This window comes from Anser brachyrhynchus, assembly GCF_964034855.1.
Source record: "Anser brachyrhynchus genome assembly, chromosome: 5".
In the NCBI taxonomy this organism is placed as follows: domain Eukaryota; kingdom Metazoa; phylum Chordata; class Aves; order Anseriformes; family Anatidae; genus Anser; species Anser brachyrhynchus.
This window is the reverse complement of record NC_137699.1, coordinates 53,814,852-53,833,133: the sequence shown is the minus strand read 5'-3', so window position 1 is coordinate 53,833,133 and position 18,282 is coordinate 53,814,852. Positions and strand designations below refer to the sequence as shown.

At 46.0% G+C, this 18,282-nt stretch overlaps 1 protein-coding gene across 1 annotated transcript; it reads left to right on the top strand.

The window, feature by feature from the left end:
* Window positions 1–10,454: 10,454 nt before the first annotated feature.
* On the top strand, window positions 10,455–17,902 carry SLC25A29 (solute carrier family 25 member 29). Its single transcript, XM_080593906.1, has 4 exons — window positions 10,455–10,637; window positions 11,677–11,720; window positions 16,471–16,554; window positions 17,155–17,902. The coding sequence occupies exons 1-4, from the start codon at window positions 10,604–10,606 to the stop codon at window positions 17,896–17,898; spliced, it is 906 nt and encodes a 301-aa protein (XP_080450032.1). The 5' UTR covers window positions 10,455–10,603; the 3' UTR covers window positions 17,899–17,902.
* Window positions 17,903–18,282: the final 380 nt, after the last annotated feature.

The following is an 18,282-nucleotide window of genomic DNA, read 5'->3' as shown; positions in this document are numbered from 1 at the left end:
GCCGTCCCCTTCAGCCACGTGTGAGTCACGCAGCCCGGCGGCCATGTGATGGGCACGAGGGCAGAGCCCTCTGCAACTGCAGCCCCACGCAAGGGGTGAAGCATCCGTACACCAGCAAGTACAGAGGAAGTAATTCAGAGTGAAGGAAATCCCACCGGAGACACGAAACCTGTGTCATTGTATACGCTGTCACCTGCTAGCACGCCCCGAACAGCAACTAGCCCACCGCTGCTTGCTTTCCTCTTGAGACACGATTGCTCGCTGCAGGTAGGAAGGCACCAGAACCACAGTCCAATGGTGTGGCCAGGGCTCTTCTCATCCCCACAAGGTTCCTGCGCTGGTGGGTACTGGGGACAGCAGTTCTCCAGCCTGTCCTTGCAGACACCCAGTACAGACCAACACCCCGCTAAGCAGAAAGGTCCTAAGGCAGCGATTCATCCTCCTGTACCAGGAGTGCCCCTAGAGACACAGAGCACTGTCCTTACACATTGCTGAAGGAGCTTCTTCCTTCATCCCCTCTTCTTCAGGTTTCAGAGATACATCGGCACCCAGATGCCAGCCTTGCAAGAAATACAAATCAGCGTTCAGCCCTCTCAATGCCACGGGTCAACAGACAGCCCCAAAAATCCAGCCCAAAGTGATCTTGAATTCTCAGGGAAATCTTCAAGCTTCTCTTCCAGCAGACCAAATGTGAGTCATTCCTGCCGTCCTTTCATGCAGGGAACACAATGCCTAAGTACTGGCATAGATCACTGCTAATCCAGCCTGCACTAAACATCATGGGCCACATCTGTGCAAAGAGCAAGTGCCTGGTCTCAGCCCTGGCGGTCTTCTCAAAGCACGCCCTAGGAAATCTGATACGTAACACAAACACTTTGATCCTTTACAAGGGATAGGACTCTGCTAGAAATAACTCAAAAGTCTTTCCTTCAGAAGCAAAGTGTTTAGGAGTGATTTGTTCAAAATGGGTGAATTTCACAGGAGATTTTGAAAAAGCAGAGCGTGGAAGGTGCTGTCAGATGACAAGACGGATCTGACGATATGAAGCAATCTGCAAGACATTATGAAATGAAGTGATAGAAAAGTGAGGAAGAGCTTAGTTTCTGCACAGTGCGTGATGGATGAAATACCCTGTTTGCTCACAGGATGAGGCAGCTGCCTGCCCACCCAGACAGGGAACAGCACCACGGCCAAAGCAGCACCCAGGTTAGAGGGCTGCTACAAGTGTATGGGGCAAAGGCAAAGGTGGATAGGGGAGGCTGTAGGTGGGTAAGCAATGGTAAGTGGCATCTTTTAGGTAAGACATAACAGCAGGAGCATCCCCAGACCGCTCCCAGGACATTTCCAGCTCCATCCACCCTGCAAAGTGAAAGAGAAGCCAGTCCTCTCGCCTCTGCAACCACCTGCTAGCTCATCGATCCAGATCTGCTGAGAAAATGTTCCTGGCTTCCTGCATTTTCTCTTCACCTTGCACTGCCTAGTATCACACTCACATGCATGCCCACCAACTCCTCCCCAGCTCATTTCAGAAAACCCTTGAGTGCGGAGGCTGTTCAAACAGCACGGCCCCGCTACGTCACTGGGCTGTTTGCAAATTGCAGGAGGGGGAAGAGTGACACCAGCACTATGAGCTGCAGGTCCTGGCACTTGGCTTGTGCACTGGGGGGTGGGAAAGGGGGTGGGACCTCTTGGCTCCAGCTGCGCTTCAGATCAAATTGTCTCATTGTGCTTTATCTCGGGTATTAATGAAAAGCCAACAATGCCAAGGACTCGTACATTTACTGCAGGACTTTTATAGCAAGACAAACAAAACCAGCAAGGAAGCCACTCTGAGCACTGGCCACTGCATCACTTTTAGCCAGATGTAAATGATCGGTGATTTTGCCTCCAGAAAGCTGATAGAAGGATGTAATGTTTCTGCACACATTTCCCAGGGAAGGGAAGATGACGCATTTCCAAGGGAGGTGAAGATGACGATTGCAAGTGATTAAGAAGTGACACAGATTTATTGCGTGACTTTGGGCAAGTCACTCAATCTCTCTATAACTAATCTTCTCATCGGCACAACCAGTGTGCTGTATGTCCACTGCCACGAAGCCGCTGCAAGGACGTCAGGCTCTTGTCAGATGTCCGCCAGCCGCTATTCAGGAGTAAATCATGGGAAAAGGTGGAAATAACAACATAGGCACCCACCCTTCACAAACTCCCATGGTTCTTGTGGTTGTTTTTAGTGTTGTATAAATCCTCCTCCCAGATCCTAATCTTTATGATAAGGAGGAGGAAAGGTGGCAGTGCACCATCTCAGTCAGCACCTGTATAGGATTTTATGCCAGCTGGGAGTGATTGCACTTTGGAAGGGCTGTGATGGAGGAAGGGGATGGCAGGACTGTTACTGACTTCCTAATTGCATGCTGAGCCACCTTCCAACTTCTTGCACATTTTCTTCACTTGAAGAGTTGTAGCCAGTGACCTGCCAGCAGGTTTGGGAAGCCAAGAGCTCCCTCCCCCTGCTCCCACGGCAGGGAGGCTCTCCATTTCCCATCTCCTTTTACCCACCTGGCAATAATACACTATTTATTTGTCATGACAATATTAATACACAGTTCTCAAACCTTTCATGAGCAGCAGGAGTCATTCAGTTGTCTGGCTGCAAAACATAGCTGTGGTAGGAGCAGTGACAAGCACCAAGATCCATTGCTGATGTTGTTGCAGTATCTGTGCTCTCTCCAGTGTCTGTGGATTTGCCTTTTCCCCAGTGTGTGGATCCCTACAGAGACCTCAGACCTCTGCTTTTCAGCAGTGAAAAACGTACGGGATGCTGTATTATTTTGACTAGCCCCCAGCCTTTCTTCCTGTCTGAACTACCTGATTTAATACGATTTAATAACCTCAACACTTCCTGGAAATTTGGAAGAACCCCCAGCTTTAGAACTGCAAACCATTATTATTTAGGAGTTTAGCTGCTGAAGTCACATGGGAAAGATTGTTACAAAGATACTTAATTGCCAAAACTGGCACCAATGCGTTCAGAAAAGAGAATGTTTTCTAAATACCAGCATTATTATGAGCTTATGCTAAGACGGGATATATACAAAGGAATTTAAGAAGATTTTTATCTTGCAGGAGCAGAGAACAAGTGAAATTATGCTGAATTAATTATTGCATTCAAGCAAAAATAAAGCACCTCCCTTAAAAATTATGCTGCAAAGCAAGTTTAATGCTGGTGAAGATCCCCATATTGTTGTGAGTGAAGAGTTACTGGTACCCATGCAAGCTTGATCGATACTCACTCAGGGATGTCTGCCATAAATCTTTGCAGCAGAGTAGACAATCCGAGTAGAAATACCGACCTATTTCATCAGCAAGCGTTCAATTATGTGCCTCAGATATTAATCTGACCTTTTCCATGGGCTTGAGCTGGAGCAAAATCGAAGACTAAGCCAGCAGTTTGCATAGCCTGTTCAGTAACACCGCCAGCATTAGCAAAGAACACTCAGACACCGGGGCTAACAGCGTTAGTCTCTGAATACCACATGAAGTTCACAGCCTCGCTTATCACCCTTTGTTTGCCTTTTCCTTGGCGTCGGTTCAGGAGCTGTATGAGTGCCCATCATGCAGAGCACTTGGGAAGTTTCCACGGAGGTGCATTAGTCATGCTGTTAAGCCTGTTCTTTCAGTTTCTAAGAAATAGGTGCCTTTTGTGTGCGACGAGTGCAATAACAAACATATTCCGTATGGAGCTGGAAGCCCAGCAGGAAGCTGTCTTGAAGACAGGCCAAGAAATGTCTGTCCATACACCTTAGTGGTATTGCCTCACAACATATTCCCACTTTTTTTTTTTTTTTTTTTGGCTCTCTCTTCTCATGCATTACTGGCTGGTGCATCATACAGTGCATCTACACTGTCAAATAATTTAACATTTTGCTTCTGCCAGAGACCTGGTCTCCCAGAATTGACTTTACATGTGGATACAAAGCATGCCAGAGGATTTCAAGTACACAGTGTTGCAAGTATATTTGTATAGCTGCTGGCAGTGAAAAACCATTTGCCTCACAGAAAGTTTCCTGTAAGAACAGGCTGGCTTAAAAAGACAGACAGGAGGCAGGCAGAAGAACTTCTCCTAGCTCTGCCTCCTCGTCTCCTAGGAATCAAGGACAAATCAGTTTCCTTATCTGTGAAATGGGCACAACTGCACATTTCTACTTCACTGAAACTGCTTGAGCGCTTAGGTTATATTGTTTGTAAATCCAGACTGGAAAATGTTATAAAGATGCCAGCTACTGAGTTTTCTCTTCTTTTTCTGAGTGATTTCTCAACAGGCTTTGGTTTTGCTCACTGTCAGCAGTAACAAGTGTATTTGCTGAGTGCCTGGCTAATACACAGGGGAAGCGATGGGTAAAGCTACTCAGCTGACGGTTACTAATTCAGGTAACGGGGCTCAGCTCACACCCGCTTATCTCAGTGTGCCTCTCCGTGGTGGCTGGCATCTTAAAACTGTGCTGCCAAATACCTTAGCGCTTGCTGGAGCCCTGCTCTCCATATCTCTGACCGCATGCAGATGCAAAGTGTCCCATGCTTTCTCCAGGAGAGGCCAGAAGCAAACAAACTCGTTCCACCTGCAGCAAACAAAGAACATAGTCCTCGTTACATCTCAGGTGCTTTGGACCCAACTCCTTCCCCAAGTATACATGCAAAAATAATTACCATGTCTTGGAAAGCTATAATAGCACCAGCACAGGCCTGAGAACACAGGTGGGACCTATGAAGAGAGAAGAAAAAACCCAGCATGAGGGGCAGAGGAAGGTGTTTGTGTGTGGATACCTGCCCTTGTTAGCTGCCTTGCTGGCTGCTTAAAAAAAAAAAAAAAGGACAAAAGGGGAAAAGCTGTGGCAGTTTATTTCCCAGAACTCAATGTATACCTTCATGTTTGAAATTAAAGGTAATGCTGAGGAAAGGACACTGGACTAATGTCTGTGGGCAGCTTTTTCCTGTTTTGTGGCCTGTTCTTTTCTCACCTGCTCCCAGGGAAGCACCAGGGGGATGGCTATGGACTGACATTTTAAACAAGGGGCAAGACAGCTGGCTACGAGCAGGGTTGGATTCTTCCTCAGGATGACCAGATGCTGACCATTTTAGCGCAAGTTCCACTTCTTCCCCCTGCCTTTCCCACAGACAGGTACATTGGAAGCCAACTCCCCGAACTAAACACACCATGCACACTTCGCAGAGGCTGAGACAAGGAACAGGAGGCATGTGTCAGACCTTGGCCCCTGCTGCTTGGAGCTGCGAGGGTCCTGCTTTCCAGAGGGTACGTATGCCCAGTAATAATAAACGTGCTTCCACTTCACTGGGATAAAGCATGGAAAGTTGGAGCTATACCAAACTTTTCAGGGCAGTTCACAGCTCACAGCACACCAAGATTTGGTGTATCACACCAAGTCTCTGCCCCTCTGGAGCTCAGCACCTCTGGGGCTGAGGGGTCTCGTGGTCTGGGATCCCAAGCAGGACATCTGGGGGCATCTCCAAGACCCTGCCCATCAGCAGGTCTGTGAGCAAAGCATCTGTTTCATCAGCACTTGACTCTTGTACAAATGGATCGGTTGCAGCTCATGCTTTTAAATACCTGTCTTATCAAGGGATTTTATCAGGCCAGGAAATTTCAACATTTGATATACAGTACCTTTGAAGCCAGTGGGATACTAACATCAGAGAAGACCCTAAAGCCATCCAAGGTCATAAAGTTAATGGATAATAAAGACGTTTGGTTCACTACAAATAACACCATAGCTGCTCTGTCTTCAAAAGCAGCTGCTTCCTGAGGATTTGGAGTATCCTAATGACCTGAGTCAGTAACATAACACTGAGTGGTGCAATGAACGCAACAGCGTTTAGGAAAATGAAGAGAATGGACATGAATCCACACAAGCTCAGTGACTTTACATGGAAAAGAACATTTTTCAGACACTGGGTGTTTCCACAGAGTACCTCAGCTTCTAATGTCTTCTTTCGTACTTAACATTGCATCCCAGTCTTTCTCTTATTTCACTGTTTTGGTTTATTTGTTGTTGCTTTAAATGGTCAGCCACTTGGTGAAGCACTAGCTGAACTTTAAGCCTGGTTATGTGGGAATTGTAGACTTTGAAAAATGAAAGATTTTCCTTGCAAGCAGTTTGCTCGTGTAGATGCAACACTCACATGGCTGCGTGCTCATGGCCACCCACCCAGGTTCACGTCATAAGCAGGGTAAAGAGAGATGCTGCCTCTGACAGCCTCTGAAGCTTGATTCATGGAGCCAAAGTAGGTGTTAGAAAGGAGAAGCGCAGCCCCAGCCCCAGCTCAAAATAAAGAGAGAACTGGATGAGTTGCTCTGGATGATGTGATGAGCACTGAAGTTGTGATGAGGCAGTGATGCTTTAGCTTAGGGAAAAAAAAAAAAAAAAAGGAAAAAAAAAAAAAGGCCAAGGGCAAAGGGATGTATGAAAGGAAATTCTTCTGCCAGCCAGTCCCAGAGCTGCCCAAGCCCCAGTGAAACTCTGGGGAGCAAAAAGGAGACCCCCCCCAGTCCCACCACTCTCCATATTATAGTGGGAGATGTCTGCTGGGACACTGGCAGTTGTTGTTGCCAAACTTACAAACAAGATTTCAAGATTTTAAAACATCTGAGTCAACACTGTGTACTTTATTGCACACTATTGCCACCAGGATTTTTACAAGCTTATCATAACCTCACATTTCTGTGCCGTTCCTAACTCTCTCTGCTTTTGCCCTTTCTCTTTGTGTCTCATTTACCTGCAGCATTAGTCCCGCGCTGGTGCTTCTTTTTTCTCCTCCTCTCCAAATCTCTTCCTCTCCCTACTCTCCCACTTCCCATTTCCAGGTGTCCATGGGGGCTCACCTTCTCCCAGATCTTGCCTGGGTGCCATCAAGGTTAAAAAGAAGCCGACAGCGATGCTTCTTGCGTGAGAACCAAGTGAAAACTGTGTTCCTGCCTTGCCCTCCAGCGTCAGCCACAAGGCCTCTTACACCCGCACGGCCACAGTTCAGACCGAAAAGGCAATGGGACAAAGGGAACAGGGTCTTTTAAGGATGACATTAAATTATAACTAATCTTTTCTCTCAGGCTGTGCGAGCTGGTAGGCCCTCTCTTTGGTGAGTTCACATTTCACTGTCCATCGAGGTTGCCTAATCCTCCCCAACAAGAAATCAGGGAAAGCACAAGCCTTCCTCACCCCAGCTCGCCAGGGATCCGTGCTTGGCTCTGCCTCAGCAGAATGAAAGGAAGACGGCCACAGCCGAGCCGGGTCCACGGAGCCTGAAGGGCACAAGAGCTCCCACCAACGCCTGAGTCACGCCGTGAGCCAGAGGCGTCACACATCAGCGGGGCGGGTGCAGGACCAGACACAGCTGCTGAGCTGCCTAGAAAAACTGCGTGAGTGAAAAGAGCCATATGGGTTTGTATGAGTATCAGTAAGCTCTCTTCTGCAAAACTGTATCTTTACTGCATGCAAAAGGCCCTGGATCAGTAGGCAAAACGTCTGGCCTAAGTAATAGTGACAAATGGTGAGAGCTACATGACTTCCTCCCTTTTATCACAGAGCTCCTACGGGAGTCACACACAAATACAAGCACCTACACGGGCTCACAGCTGTTGTCCTCCCCACAGGGAAGCTCAACAAACTCACTTTATCCATAAACTTTGCCTCACGAATGTAACTCAAACTGGAAAAAAAAATCCAAGGAAGAAAAAATGAAGAAAAAGAAACCCCACTGTGGGATTAAGTCCATGTTCATTACCTGGTCAGCCAACTCCTGAGGTCTCAAACTTTTTAGCAATGAGCCCTCGATGTTCTCTGTGCTAACTTATAGAGTGCCCCCACCCTCTGCAACTTGACGTCCGTGCCTGCCGTAGTGGGGTTCAGTAGCATTAAACGAAGCTTATTACAAACAGCTTGAGCATGCAGGGACAAGACAGACCTTCGCAGATTACAGCAGCCTGGGAGGGGCTGCACAAACACCGACAGCAAGGTCAGAAACCCAGTGATCTTGACGAACTGGAAAAACCATCTGGAAAAAGCGATTTAGCACGGACAGCTGGGAATAACTGGGTAGATAGGAATTCTGCAAGTACAAAATTGTTGTACACAGCTGGACTGAAAAGGGGCTGGGCATATAATGGATCACTGACTGCCCGCAATTCAACAATATTGTGAGGAGAGGAGAGGAGAGGAGAGGAGAGGAGAGGAGAGGAGAGGAGAGGAGAGGAGAGGAGAGGAGAGGAGAGGAGAGGAGAGGAGAGGAGAGGAGAGGAGAGGAGAGGAGAGGAGAGGAGAGGAGAGGAGAGGAGAGGAGAGGAGAGGAGAGGAGAGGAGAGGAGAGGAGAGGAGAGGAGAGGAGAGGAGAGGAGAGGAGAGGAGAGGAGAGGAGAGGAGAGGAGAGGAGAGGAGAGGAGAGGAGAGGAGAGGAGAGGAGAGGAGATGTATGTTATTCAGATGTATGAACAAGAGAGTTGTCTGCAGATACCCAAGGGAATTGCCCATTATTCATTCAGTTCAAGGAAATCCAAATCAACTGAAGAAGAGGAGGCTAACAAGAATCAGAGATCAAAAAATAATGATCACTATAATACAGAGAAGAAAAGACTAAGATTTGAAACCGTCTTCAGATAACCTAGAAAGTGTCTGCAAAGAGAGAGGAAATAAATTGTTTCCCCTGCCCACTGTGGGCGAACATTACAATTACGAAACACTTCTGGTGGAGAGGGTAATTCCTGCGAGGCAGATTGCCTGGGAGATCAGAGGATTTGAATAACAGATTAAAAACGCTTAGATAAGGCATGTGTTAGGCCAAGCTGATCCTTCCAAGGCTTGAGCTAAAAGACAGATGCATATAAATGAAAAAGCCTAAGTTTACAGGACTGCCCGGGGCTTCCTGTCTGGTTTCAAGCACTGGTTTCATGTGTATGGGCTCAGCAAGGCCTCAGCTCCCCGTCAGGGTGTAGAACGGTGCGAGACACAGCGGGGCTGGGGAGCTCCCGAAGCCACTCGAGATGCAACCAGCGGGCAGGGCCAGCCTGCTTACCGGCTCTCTGGCACCAGCTGCTCAGCCCCAGGTGGGACAGGTAAGGGAATCCATCGGGGAATCCAAAGTGCCTGGGTGTTTGATTTGATTCAACAGCGTCTAGAGAAGAGAAGGAACCCAGCTGAGTGTCCTGAAGATTTGAAGAAGACATAGAAAAGGTCTGGGATTCACCAAATGGTTTGCATGTCCATCTTATCTGCCTATGAGCTGCTAAATCTGCGACTGGTTCTTAGGACTTGTTCTGTACTGGTAGGTTCAGACCTAGTCGGCAGCATCCTCATCTTGTTTTTTTTTCCTCTTTTTTTTTTTTCTCCTCTCTTTTTTCCCCTTGTTTTCTTTGCACAGAAGGTAAAAGTTGGCTTCGTTATTATAAGGTATTCCACTGCAAGTGTTTTTTGGCATTGCAGTGAGCTGCTACACCTGAAAAAAGAAAACTATACAATGGAAACAAAAGGGAAAAAAAAAAAAAAGAAAAAAAAAGAAAAAGCTCTCTTCATTCTGCTTCTGGAACTTTTTCCCTAAAAGCTGACTTTGCAGCCTGAAGAGCTCATGTTACTCTAAACAGAGCTCGAATATTCCCCTCATTGTTCTAGGCCGCTGGTATTGCCCTTTCTCAGCCCGTTGCCTGCAGAAATACCGAGCGGCTCCAAGGGAGCTCCCTGCTGGGGCTGTCGGCAGTTCGCTCTTCCCCGGGGGAGCCTCTGGCATCGGGGCACCTCGACCCAGGGCAAGGTTTGTCAGCGGGAAAGCTGAGTTAATGCACAAATGGCAGAAGACTGAGGGAGGGGGGCATCAGAGAAACATTAGGATTGAAAGAGAGCTCCAAGATCATCGGTTGCCCTACTACCAATGTCAATGTCATCGGTTGCCCTACTACCAATGTCACCCACTAAAACGTGTCTCAAAGCACCACGTCCAGCCTTTCCTTGAGCACCCCCAGGGACGGTGACCCCACCACCTCCCTGGGCAACCCGTCCCGACGCCCGACTGCTCTTTTTTTTGGGAAGACACGTCTCCCCAAAAACCTCTTTGAGCCCGGGCATCTCAGGGTGTGTAGCACCGGGGCCGAGATGCTCTGCGGGGAGGATGCTCCCCAGCCTCCCGTTTTGATTTCTCCCCTAACCTCGGGTCCGGAGAACGTTAAATCCTCCAGATTCGGAGGGGATGAGCTTGGGGGCGAGGGGAGGGGAGGGAAGGGGGGGGGGGGGGACCCGCGGAAGGGCGCTCAGCGCCCTTCCGCGGGTCCTCCCCCCCCCCTTCCCTCCCCTCCCCTCGCCCCATCCCTGTCCCGCCCTTTGCCCGGAGCCTCCCCAGCCCGGCCTCCAGTGGCTGAGGACGGCGGGGGGGAGTTGTCCTCCTGCCCGCCCCCTCGGAGGCGAGGCCCCGGCGCTAGAAAGAGCGGGCGGCGCGGCGGGCGGCGGCAGTGCGCGGAGCGGCAGCGCGCAAGGGCCGGGCCCCGCCGGGGAGGGGGGGGGGAAAGGAAAAAAAATATATATATATATATATTTATAGGAGGGTGCTGAGCATGGCTCTGGATTTCCTCGCGGGATGCGTCGGCGGTGAGGCTAAAAATAATAATAATTAAAAATTATATAATAATTAAAAAAAATTATATAGGTATAAAATTAAGGATGGGGGGGGGGAAAAGATAAAAGGGGGTGGGGGGTGTTTTTGAGAGCAGGGAGGGGGGAAATGATAAATGTTTTGCCCCTCGCCAAGCCGGGTTTGGGCACGGGGAGGAAGGGGAAGAAGCGCCGGTGGCTTCCTGGAGCGAGGGGGGGGGGGGGCTCCGGGAGCTGCCCCCCCGCGGGCGGTGGTGGAGGGGAGGATGGTGGAGGGATGGCGGGGCTCACCCTCCTCGTCCCCCTGCTTGTGGCCTCCGCTCCTTTCCCCCCTTCTATTTTTAGCGGCTGGGAAATCGCGTGCTGGAGGGAGCCACGCACCGGGCTTGCTCGGTTAGCTGCGGTCGCGGTGCTCCCCTGGCACAGGGATTTTTTTTTTTTTTTGCCTGCTCAGCACAGAGCTCCCTGTGGCCTCCCTGCCGGCGGTCAGAAGCGGGTTGGACTTCTGGTTTGGGCTCACAGCAGCGTGGAGCCAGCAGAGCCCGTGCTTTATCCGGTAGCTGCGTTACCCTGGCCGATAGGCCTGCACGTACCTTCCAAAAATTCCTTCGGTGCTATAGGAAGGCAAAGGTGGTCCTTCTGCAGGTGCCACTGGCCCATCTGTAAAGGCACCGGGCAGAGAGCTGGCTATTTCTTCCTTTAGATGTGCTTCCAGGCTTTCTGTGCTTCTGCAGAGCAGGGCGTTGATTAAATCTCTCCAGAGGCAATTTGCAATTGCTGCCCCCCGCGCTTGCCTTAGGCTGGGGCCAGGACTCGCTGCCGAGCATCCCGTGTGACGTGGCGCTCCCCGTAGCCGCACAGCTCGGTCCCTGCCTGGAGCTCCCAAGCTCGCCAGAAGCATAAAGGCGTCTGGTACTGGCTTCAGGGACCACACCGTGGGTCTCCTGCCTCCCGGCCTGCCCGCCACGCCGCGTGCCGCGATCCCAGCAGGGAGCTGGGACTGCTGGTCACAACCACGCCGTCTGCTTTGTTTCAGGTGCTGCCGGAGTGCTTGTCGGACACCCCTTCGACACCGTCAAGGTGGGTTGATGACGAAATATTTTTGTCTCTAAGTAGAAAACTTGATGTTTTTCCAAGGAGCCGGGGAGGAAAAAAAAAATCCCCAGATGTCGTAGCAGCATAAATCTGTGATTGAAAGCTTGGAGCAAGCCTCTCGAGCTATGGTTCATAGACTTGTAGCCTCCAGCCCTTCAGAAGCGAGCAGATCCCTGTATGCATGATTCAGCCCTGTAACATGACCAAACGTTGGCCCAAACCACAAGTTCGTCAGTGCAGTAACATCATGGCATTCAAAAACAGGATCTTACATTTAACTTCATTCTATTCAAAGCTTGCTTTACTGCAGCCCTTCACCACTAACTGCTAGAACTGCCTCTACCCGCACTTGTAACCCAAACCTACTTTGTCACTAGATGGAAAGCTTCGTTTTGTTTCCCCCCCAAGCTCTGCTGCTTACTCCTCAGGCGTTAATTTGCTACGCTAGCCAATGGGTGTAAGTGGGCAAAAACCCACAGCATGATGCTTGTCTGGGGCCTTTTTCTTCCCTTTAGGTATTACATATGTATCTCTGAGGTGTTGTTGTATACATATTCTATAACTTTCCAAGTTAAAATCAATTTTCTGTTAACTGTATGCATTATGCATACTAAGGGTAGCTAAGACCTGTTCAAAGATACAATTTTTGGAGGACTTAAAACCTCCTGAGGCCCTTCAGCCAGGACTCCCAGGGACCCAAGCCCATTTTTCAGAGCAGGATGATGACCAAAGTCGCTTTTTGGCAGCCTTATCTGAAGTCTCTCACTGGAAGAATAGACCAAGGGATGCCAGTATGCTCACTGCTAAGCTAACACAGCAGATCACTTGACTGCAGCACACAGCATGCCACCCGCCGTGGCTATATTTGGAACGCCTCTACCTTACTGAATTTAGCTATGCAAAGGGCTGATAGTATTACAGGGGTCATCACCACGTTACATATCCTAGCCACGCGGGGGAATCGATGCAGAACAGATTTTACTAGCAAGTGGATTTTAGTCCTTGCCAGTCAAGTGCAAGCTGGTCAAATAGTTAAAGACTGTATGTATGTTTCTGAGAATATAAAAAAATGACTGTTAAGTAATTGGGTATTTAGAGTAAATATTTTCAGGAATGGTATTATCCAGACTTGCACACTTTTTTCTGGTGGTACAGGGACAGCTGTCTCCTCTCCCCCCATCCTGCCCAGTTTTACATGCTTAACTTTTGGTGATGGGTCACTTCACTGAAGCCAGCAAAACTGCTAAAATTTTATGCTCAAGCTAAAGTTAAGCATGTGTGGGGTTCTTTGTTTGTTTTTAAAGTGGAACAGTTTATAGTGCATGAAACTAAACATTTAAATGTCTGCAAAACTGGGGCTCCCATGCTAGTTCTGGCAGATGTATTAATGCAAAATTGATGTGTTGGCTTAAGGCAAAGCATCTTGCTGTACAGTAGAGCAAAGCAGTTTGTTTCCAGATGACTTTAACCCTTTTTATGAAAGCCAGTGTGGAACACTGCTTTCATACCACTAGAAAGGATAAAGTTATCTACCCTTTGTTAGTGAAAACACTAATGTTTGTGTTGTTAGCTGGCGTAGTCACCCCCTATGTGGGAAAACTAACCATATAACCATTCTTTTAAAAAAAAAAAAAAGGAAAGAAAAAATGCATATCTTGTTGTACATGTATATGTGTTAAGAATTAACTCTCTTTATAGTACTGCAGTGTTTAAAGGGCTAGTTGGACATCACCTTAGACTTTAAGGTTTTAATATAACTGAACAGTGGGAAAGCTGCTTAGATAAGCCAGAACTTTACTTCCACCCTGACTTTTAAGCTTTTTTTTTTTTTTTGCCAGTGATCATGTTGCACAAGGGGGAGGGGGCTGGTGGGACACGCAGGGAGAGCTGGAGCCTGCAGGTCAGGCTGAGAAACCCGCCAGCGAGCTGATCTCAGAGCTGGCAAACTTCTTATCCCTGGTTTGTTGATGTGATGTATAAAATTGCTTTTTTGCTTTTAACTGCCTTTACTTTCTGAGCTAGGGGCTGTCTTCATTAACAGCAAAAGTGTTACTTTGTTGTAGATGAGAGATAAGCCTCATCACGGGAGAGTTACCTAGTAAGTATAGCCCAGGTGAACACTTCTGTTTCTCTCAGTCTTAATTTATTCCAAAATGTAATAGTTCAAATAAAGCTCTGAAAGACTTATGAAGCTTTTTTTTCCTTTTTAGTTTAAAACTGATTTGTCCCTCTTCTACAACTATGACATGGAGGGAGCGGGGTTTAAATATCCCTTTAAAAATGAAAATAAAAATGTAAAGTCTTATTCTGAACCCTCTTTCTGGTATGCATTTCTCACTATATGCACTTCCACACACAGTGGCTGTAAAACTGAATCTCAGGCAAACTGTTGTTGAGGTCTTATCCACAACATGTCCTTGGAAGAAACTTTCATTGCTCAAACAACTCTATTTCACACGTTATTAACTGTTTCGACTGTTAGAAGGGGTTTTTTGTTTGTTTGTTTAGTCTTGAGTACCTCTGTGCAAGTTTTTAGCAATGTGAAATTACAATATGTTACTGTTGTACTTAAACCCTCAGTAACAGTGGTTTCAAATAAGACAGAAACAAAATGAAAAGACACAATGATTGTTGGCCAATTAATAGAATAGACAGTTAACCTTTGGAATTGATTCATCCCTCCTATATGTATACTCACTAAATTACAACTTGTTGAAGTTAGTATTAAAACACAATAAAGTTTCATACACGTTCATTGTCTCATCTGGCAGTTTGTAACTACGGTGCCAGTTTGCACCCTAATGTGATCATTACTGTTTAAAGCAAAGAGCTGCTTTTCATTCTTAGGCCTGATGTGTCAGTACTCAACTTTCTGAATATTTAATCCCACAACAACACTTCAATTGGTCAATATTTCACATATAATTTAGATAAAAATAGTAGAAGCTCTATGCCAATAGGAAACTCAACCTATATACAGAATATCTATATCTAGAATATCAATATCTATCTAGAATATCTATAATAATTCTAAACTGCTAAAGATAACTGCACACAAAATTAAAAGGTTCCTAAGCTGTAATTATTCCAAAGCTTATACATTTGAAAGTCCCCTGATTTCACAGCTGGGGTTTGAAATAATAGCAATAAAACCATAAATGGAGTAAGACCTACATTTTGTGCAGTTCTGACTTGTTAAGGTGTATGACTTTGCTTATGGGTCTGCTTCTTGAGCAGTTTTAAAAAAACCCACTACATCTTCCCCCCTGACTTTGAATAAGAAAATGATTTATTTTCTTTGAATTCTACTCTAAGCCTATTCTCAATTCTAAGATGTTTTAAAACCCTTTTTCATCTTGGAAGACTCAAGGTGATCTCTGAGTATGGCTAATGTACACTAATATGCATGCTAAAAAGACACTAAAAACTAAAGTTTAGATTTACAAAACATGAAACGACATATTGTAGTAATGTCAAAAATACTGACACTATTTTTTTTTCCCTTGAAGAAAACTAACCTTAATAGGGACTTCTGATAAACCACGTCCCCAGATTGTTTCTAGACCCACATCATCTTATTTCATTGTGGTGGTGTTGGTGCTGTTATTACTTTAGGCAAACAGGGATAAAAAAGAATTTAAAGTCAGGAATTCCTCACAGAGACCTAATAATCCCTTCTTTTGTTCAAAATAAGAGTCTTGAACTTTTTTTGCCCTGGAGTTGCAGCAGCAGTAAACGGTTGATAAGCATCTTCTCAGGAATATTGCAGCCCTCCAAGCTGGAGATGAAAGGCAGATGTCTAACTTCACCACTCCAGCGAAACCAACTTACTGAGTTTACTGCAGTGCAGGGTTTTGGATGAACTAAGTAGCTTTGAGCCTTTTTGTTTGTTGAAGTGTGCTTAAGGCAAATTAGCAGGAAAACCTGAATTGGACTTTCACATTAAAGGTTAAAAAAACACCTAGAAAATGTGACTGTCTCCTAATGTCATCAGAAACAGTAGCATCATCTGTCCAGCAGGCCATGCCATGTCAGTTTTGGAAAAGTTAACTTATTACAAACATTAAAGGTTTGAAACAGCCACACCCTCAGAAATTGTTTGCTTTCAGCAAGTTAAAAAGACTAAGATTTAAAGGGAGGAGTGGCTTTTTATACCTTTCCTTAAGCAACTATAAGTTACCTTAAGTCTCTTCCCCTCTAACCTCTGAAAAAAAAAATCTGATCTCAGTGAAGGGTCCCAAGTCCAGTAGCCAGAAACACTAGATGTGTTGTTGTTGAAAGTTTCCAACCTTTTAAATCATCCCTATTTCATGCTTGACTTGTAAATACTTTCTTATAAAATGCTATCAGGTTTGTACAGGTACTACTTAGTGTGGACAGAAATATTCTTGGCAGCTGAAGGAAGCACTTGTTGTAGTCACTATGGGAAAATTATCTGAAATTCTAGAAAACAGTATACCCTGTTGTATTTCCACATACGGGTTTTCTAATTTTCACAATAAGTTAATAACCCTTCTCCCTTCACTTTTTTTTTTGCCTCCCCCCCCAAAAAAAAATAATTCTAAACACTTCCAGAATGTTTTTAAATGATTTTGCCACATATGGCATTCCAGTGTCCAGCCTTTGCTCTTGCATATACATTTCTATAGCAAATCTCCATATACGTACAAGTCACTAGTTTACCAGTTATGCTGCTCTTGCCATATACATCAGTATCTCATACAACTTTTTATAGGTTCGACTACAAGTTCAAAATATAGAGAAACCTCTCTACCGTGGGACCTTCCATTGCTTTCAGTCCATCATAAAGCAAGAATCTGTAAGTATAAAATGAATGCTTTGTGTATTTTGAAGCTTCGTATGTATTTTGTATATGGGAGGGAAGGCTGCTCAAAAAAACTGCAAATATCATAGGTCAAGAGAAGAGCATACTCTGAACCTCACATGACCACAATGCAGGTACTTTAGTCTTAGCACATAAATTTTTCATCAGCATTTTCAGGCTTGGTAACTTATGTTTAGAAGTTTGCCAGAATCTTCCTGAAGAAGATTACTAAGTTGGAAGTTGAAATTTAACTTTACCTTAAAAAAAGTTAACTTTTAAGTAACTATATACGTGAATAGCTAATTTCCTGAGAATGCAAGCAATAAGAGAATAAAATGGTGTGGGCTTTTTTTTTTTTTTTTGAGGCTTTAAGACCATAACTAAAAGGTTGACTTTGACATTTGTACCACTAAAAACGTGTAGTTGTTTGTGTCCTAGGCAGCAATGTACAAAGCAAGATTGGAGTGATCTTCTGGCCACTGTTAGGAAGTTAGAGCACAAGTAAGAGCCAGAAAGGACATTTTCTGCACGGTTTTAGGAGGCTGTCAACACTACTGTTAAAAAGTATTTTTTTTCCCTTCCTTCTTCCATCAGGCTTTTGGACTCTATAAAGGTATTGGGTCACCAATGATGGGACTTACCTTCATTAACGCCCTTGTGTTCGGTGTACAAGGAAATACACTTCGTGCCCTTGGCAAAGACACTCCTCTGAACCAATTCCTCGCGGGGTCAGCAGCAGGGGCTATTCAGTGCATCATCTGCTGCCCCATGGAGTTGGCGAAGACAAGAATGCAGCTACAAGGAACAGGTGAATACAAACTAAAAATGAAGAACTATAAAAATTCTCTGGATTGTTTGATCAAAATCTATCGAAAGGAAGGGCTGAGGGGCATCAACAGGGGCATGGTCTCCACGTTAATAAGAGAGACTCCGAGCTTTGGCTTTTACTTCTTGACCTATGACTGCATGACCAGGTATTTAGGCTGTGAAGCTGAAGACAGTTACGTTATTCCCAAACTGCTGTTTTCCGGAGGGATGTCAGGAATCGTGTCCTGGCTCTCCACCTACCCAGTGGATGTGATCAAGTCCCGGCTCCAGGCGGATGGCGTCGGGGGCGTTACACAGTACAACGGGATCCTAGACTGTGTCAGGAAGAGCTACCACGAAGAAGGCTGGAGGGTCTTCACAAGAGGCCTTACTTCTACACTTCTCCGTGCTTTTCCTGTCAATGCAGCTACTTTTGCTACTGTCACTGTGTTCCTAATGTACATGAGGTCAGAAGATGACCTTCGTGAATGCGAACCGGGTCCGGTAATCCAGCAGCCTTCCAGTTTGTGAGCACCACTTCTTTGTTCTTGACCTGAAGCCCAGCTGGTTTTTAACTGTAAACAACAGTCGATCCGCACAAGTAGTGTAAATGTATGCTACCTGTATAAAGAATTCCTAAATGTGTTAAGTTAGGATTTCATCTCATTACTTGTACAAACAGCATCCAGCCTTACCAAGGACTTAATATCCAGTAGTAGCCAAGTAAGACGGGGACCTGCCTTTAGAAAGTACTGTACAGTTGTGGCTCCAGAAGAGGATCTGGAGAATCTCATAGTACCAGGAATCAGGTTTTCTTCCACCCATGTTCTGAATGACTAAGTTGAACTGAATGCAGAAATGTTTGCAGAAAAGAAATGCTTCTTGTTTGTAGCAGGAATAAGTATAGGCCTCTAA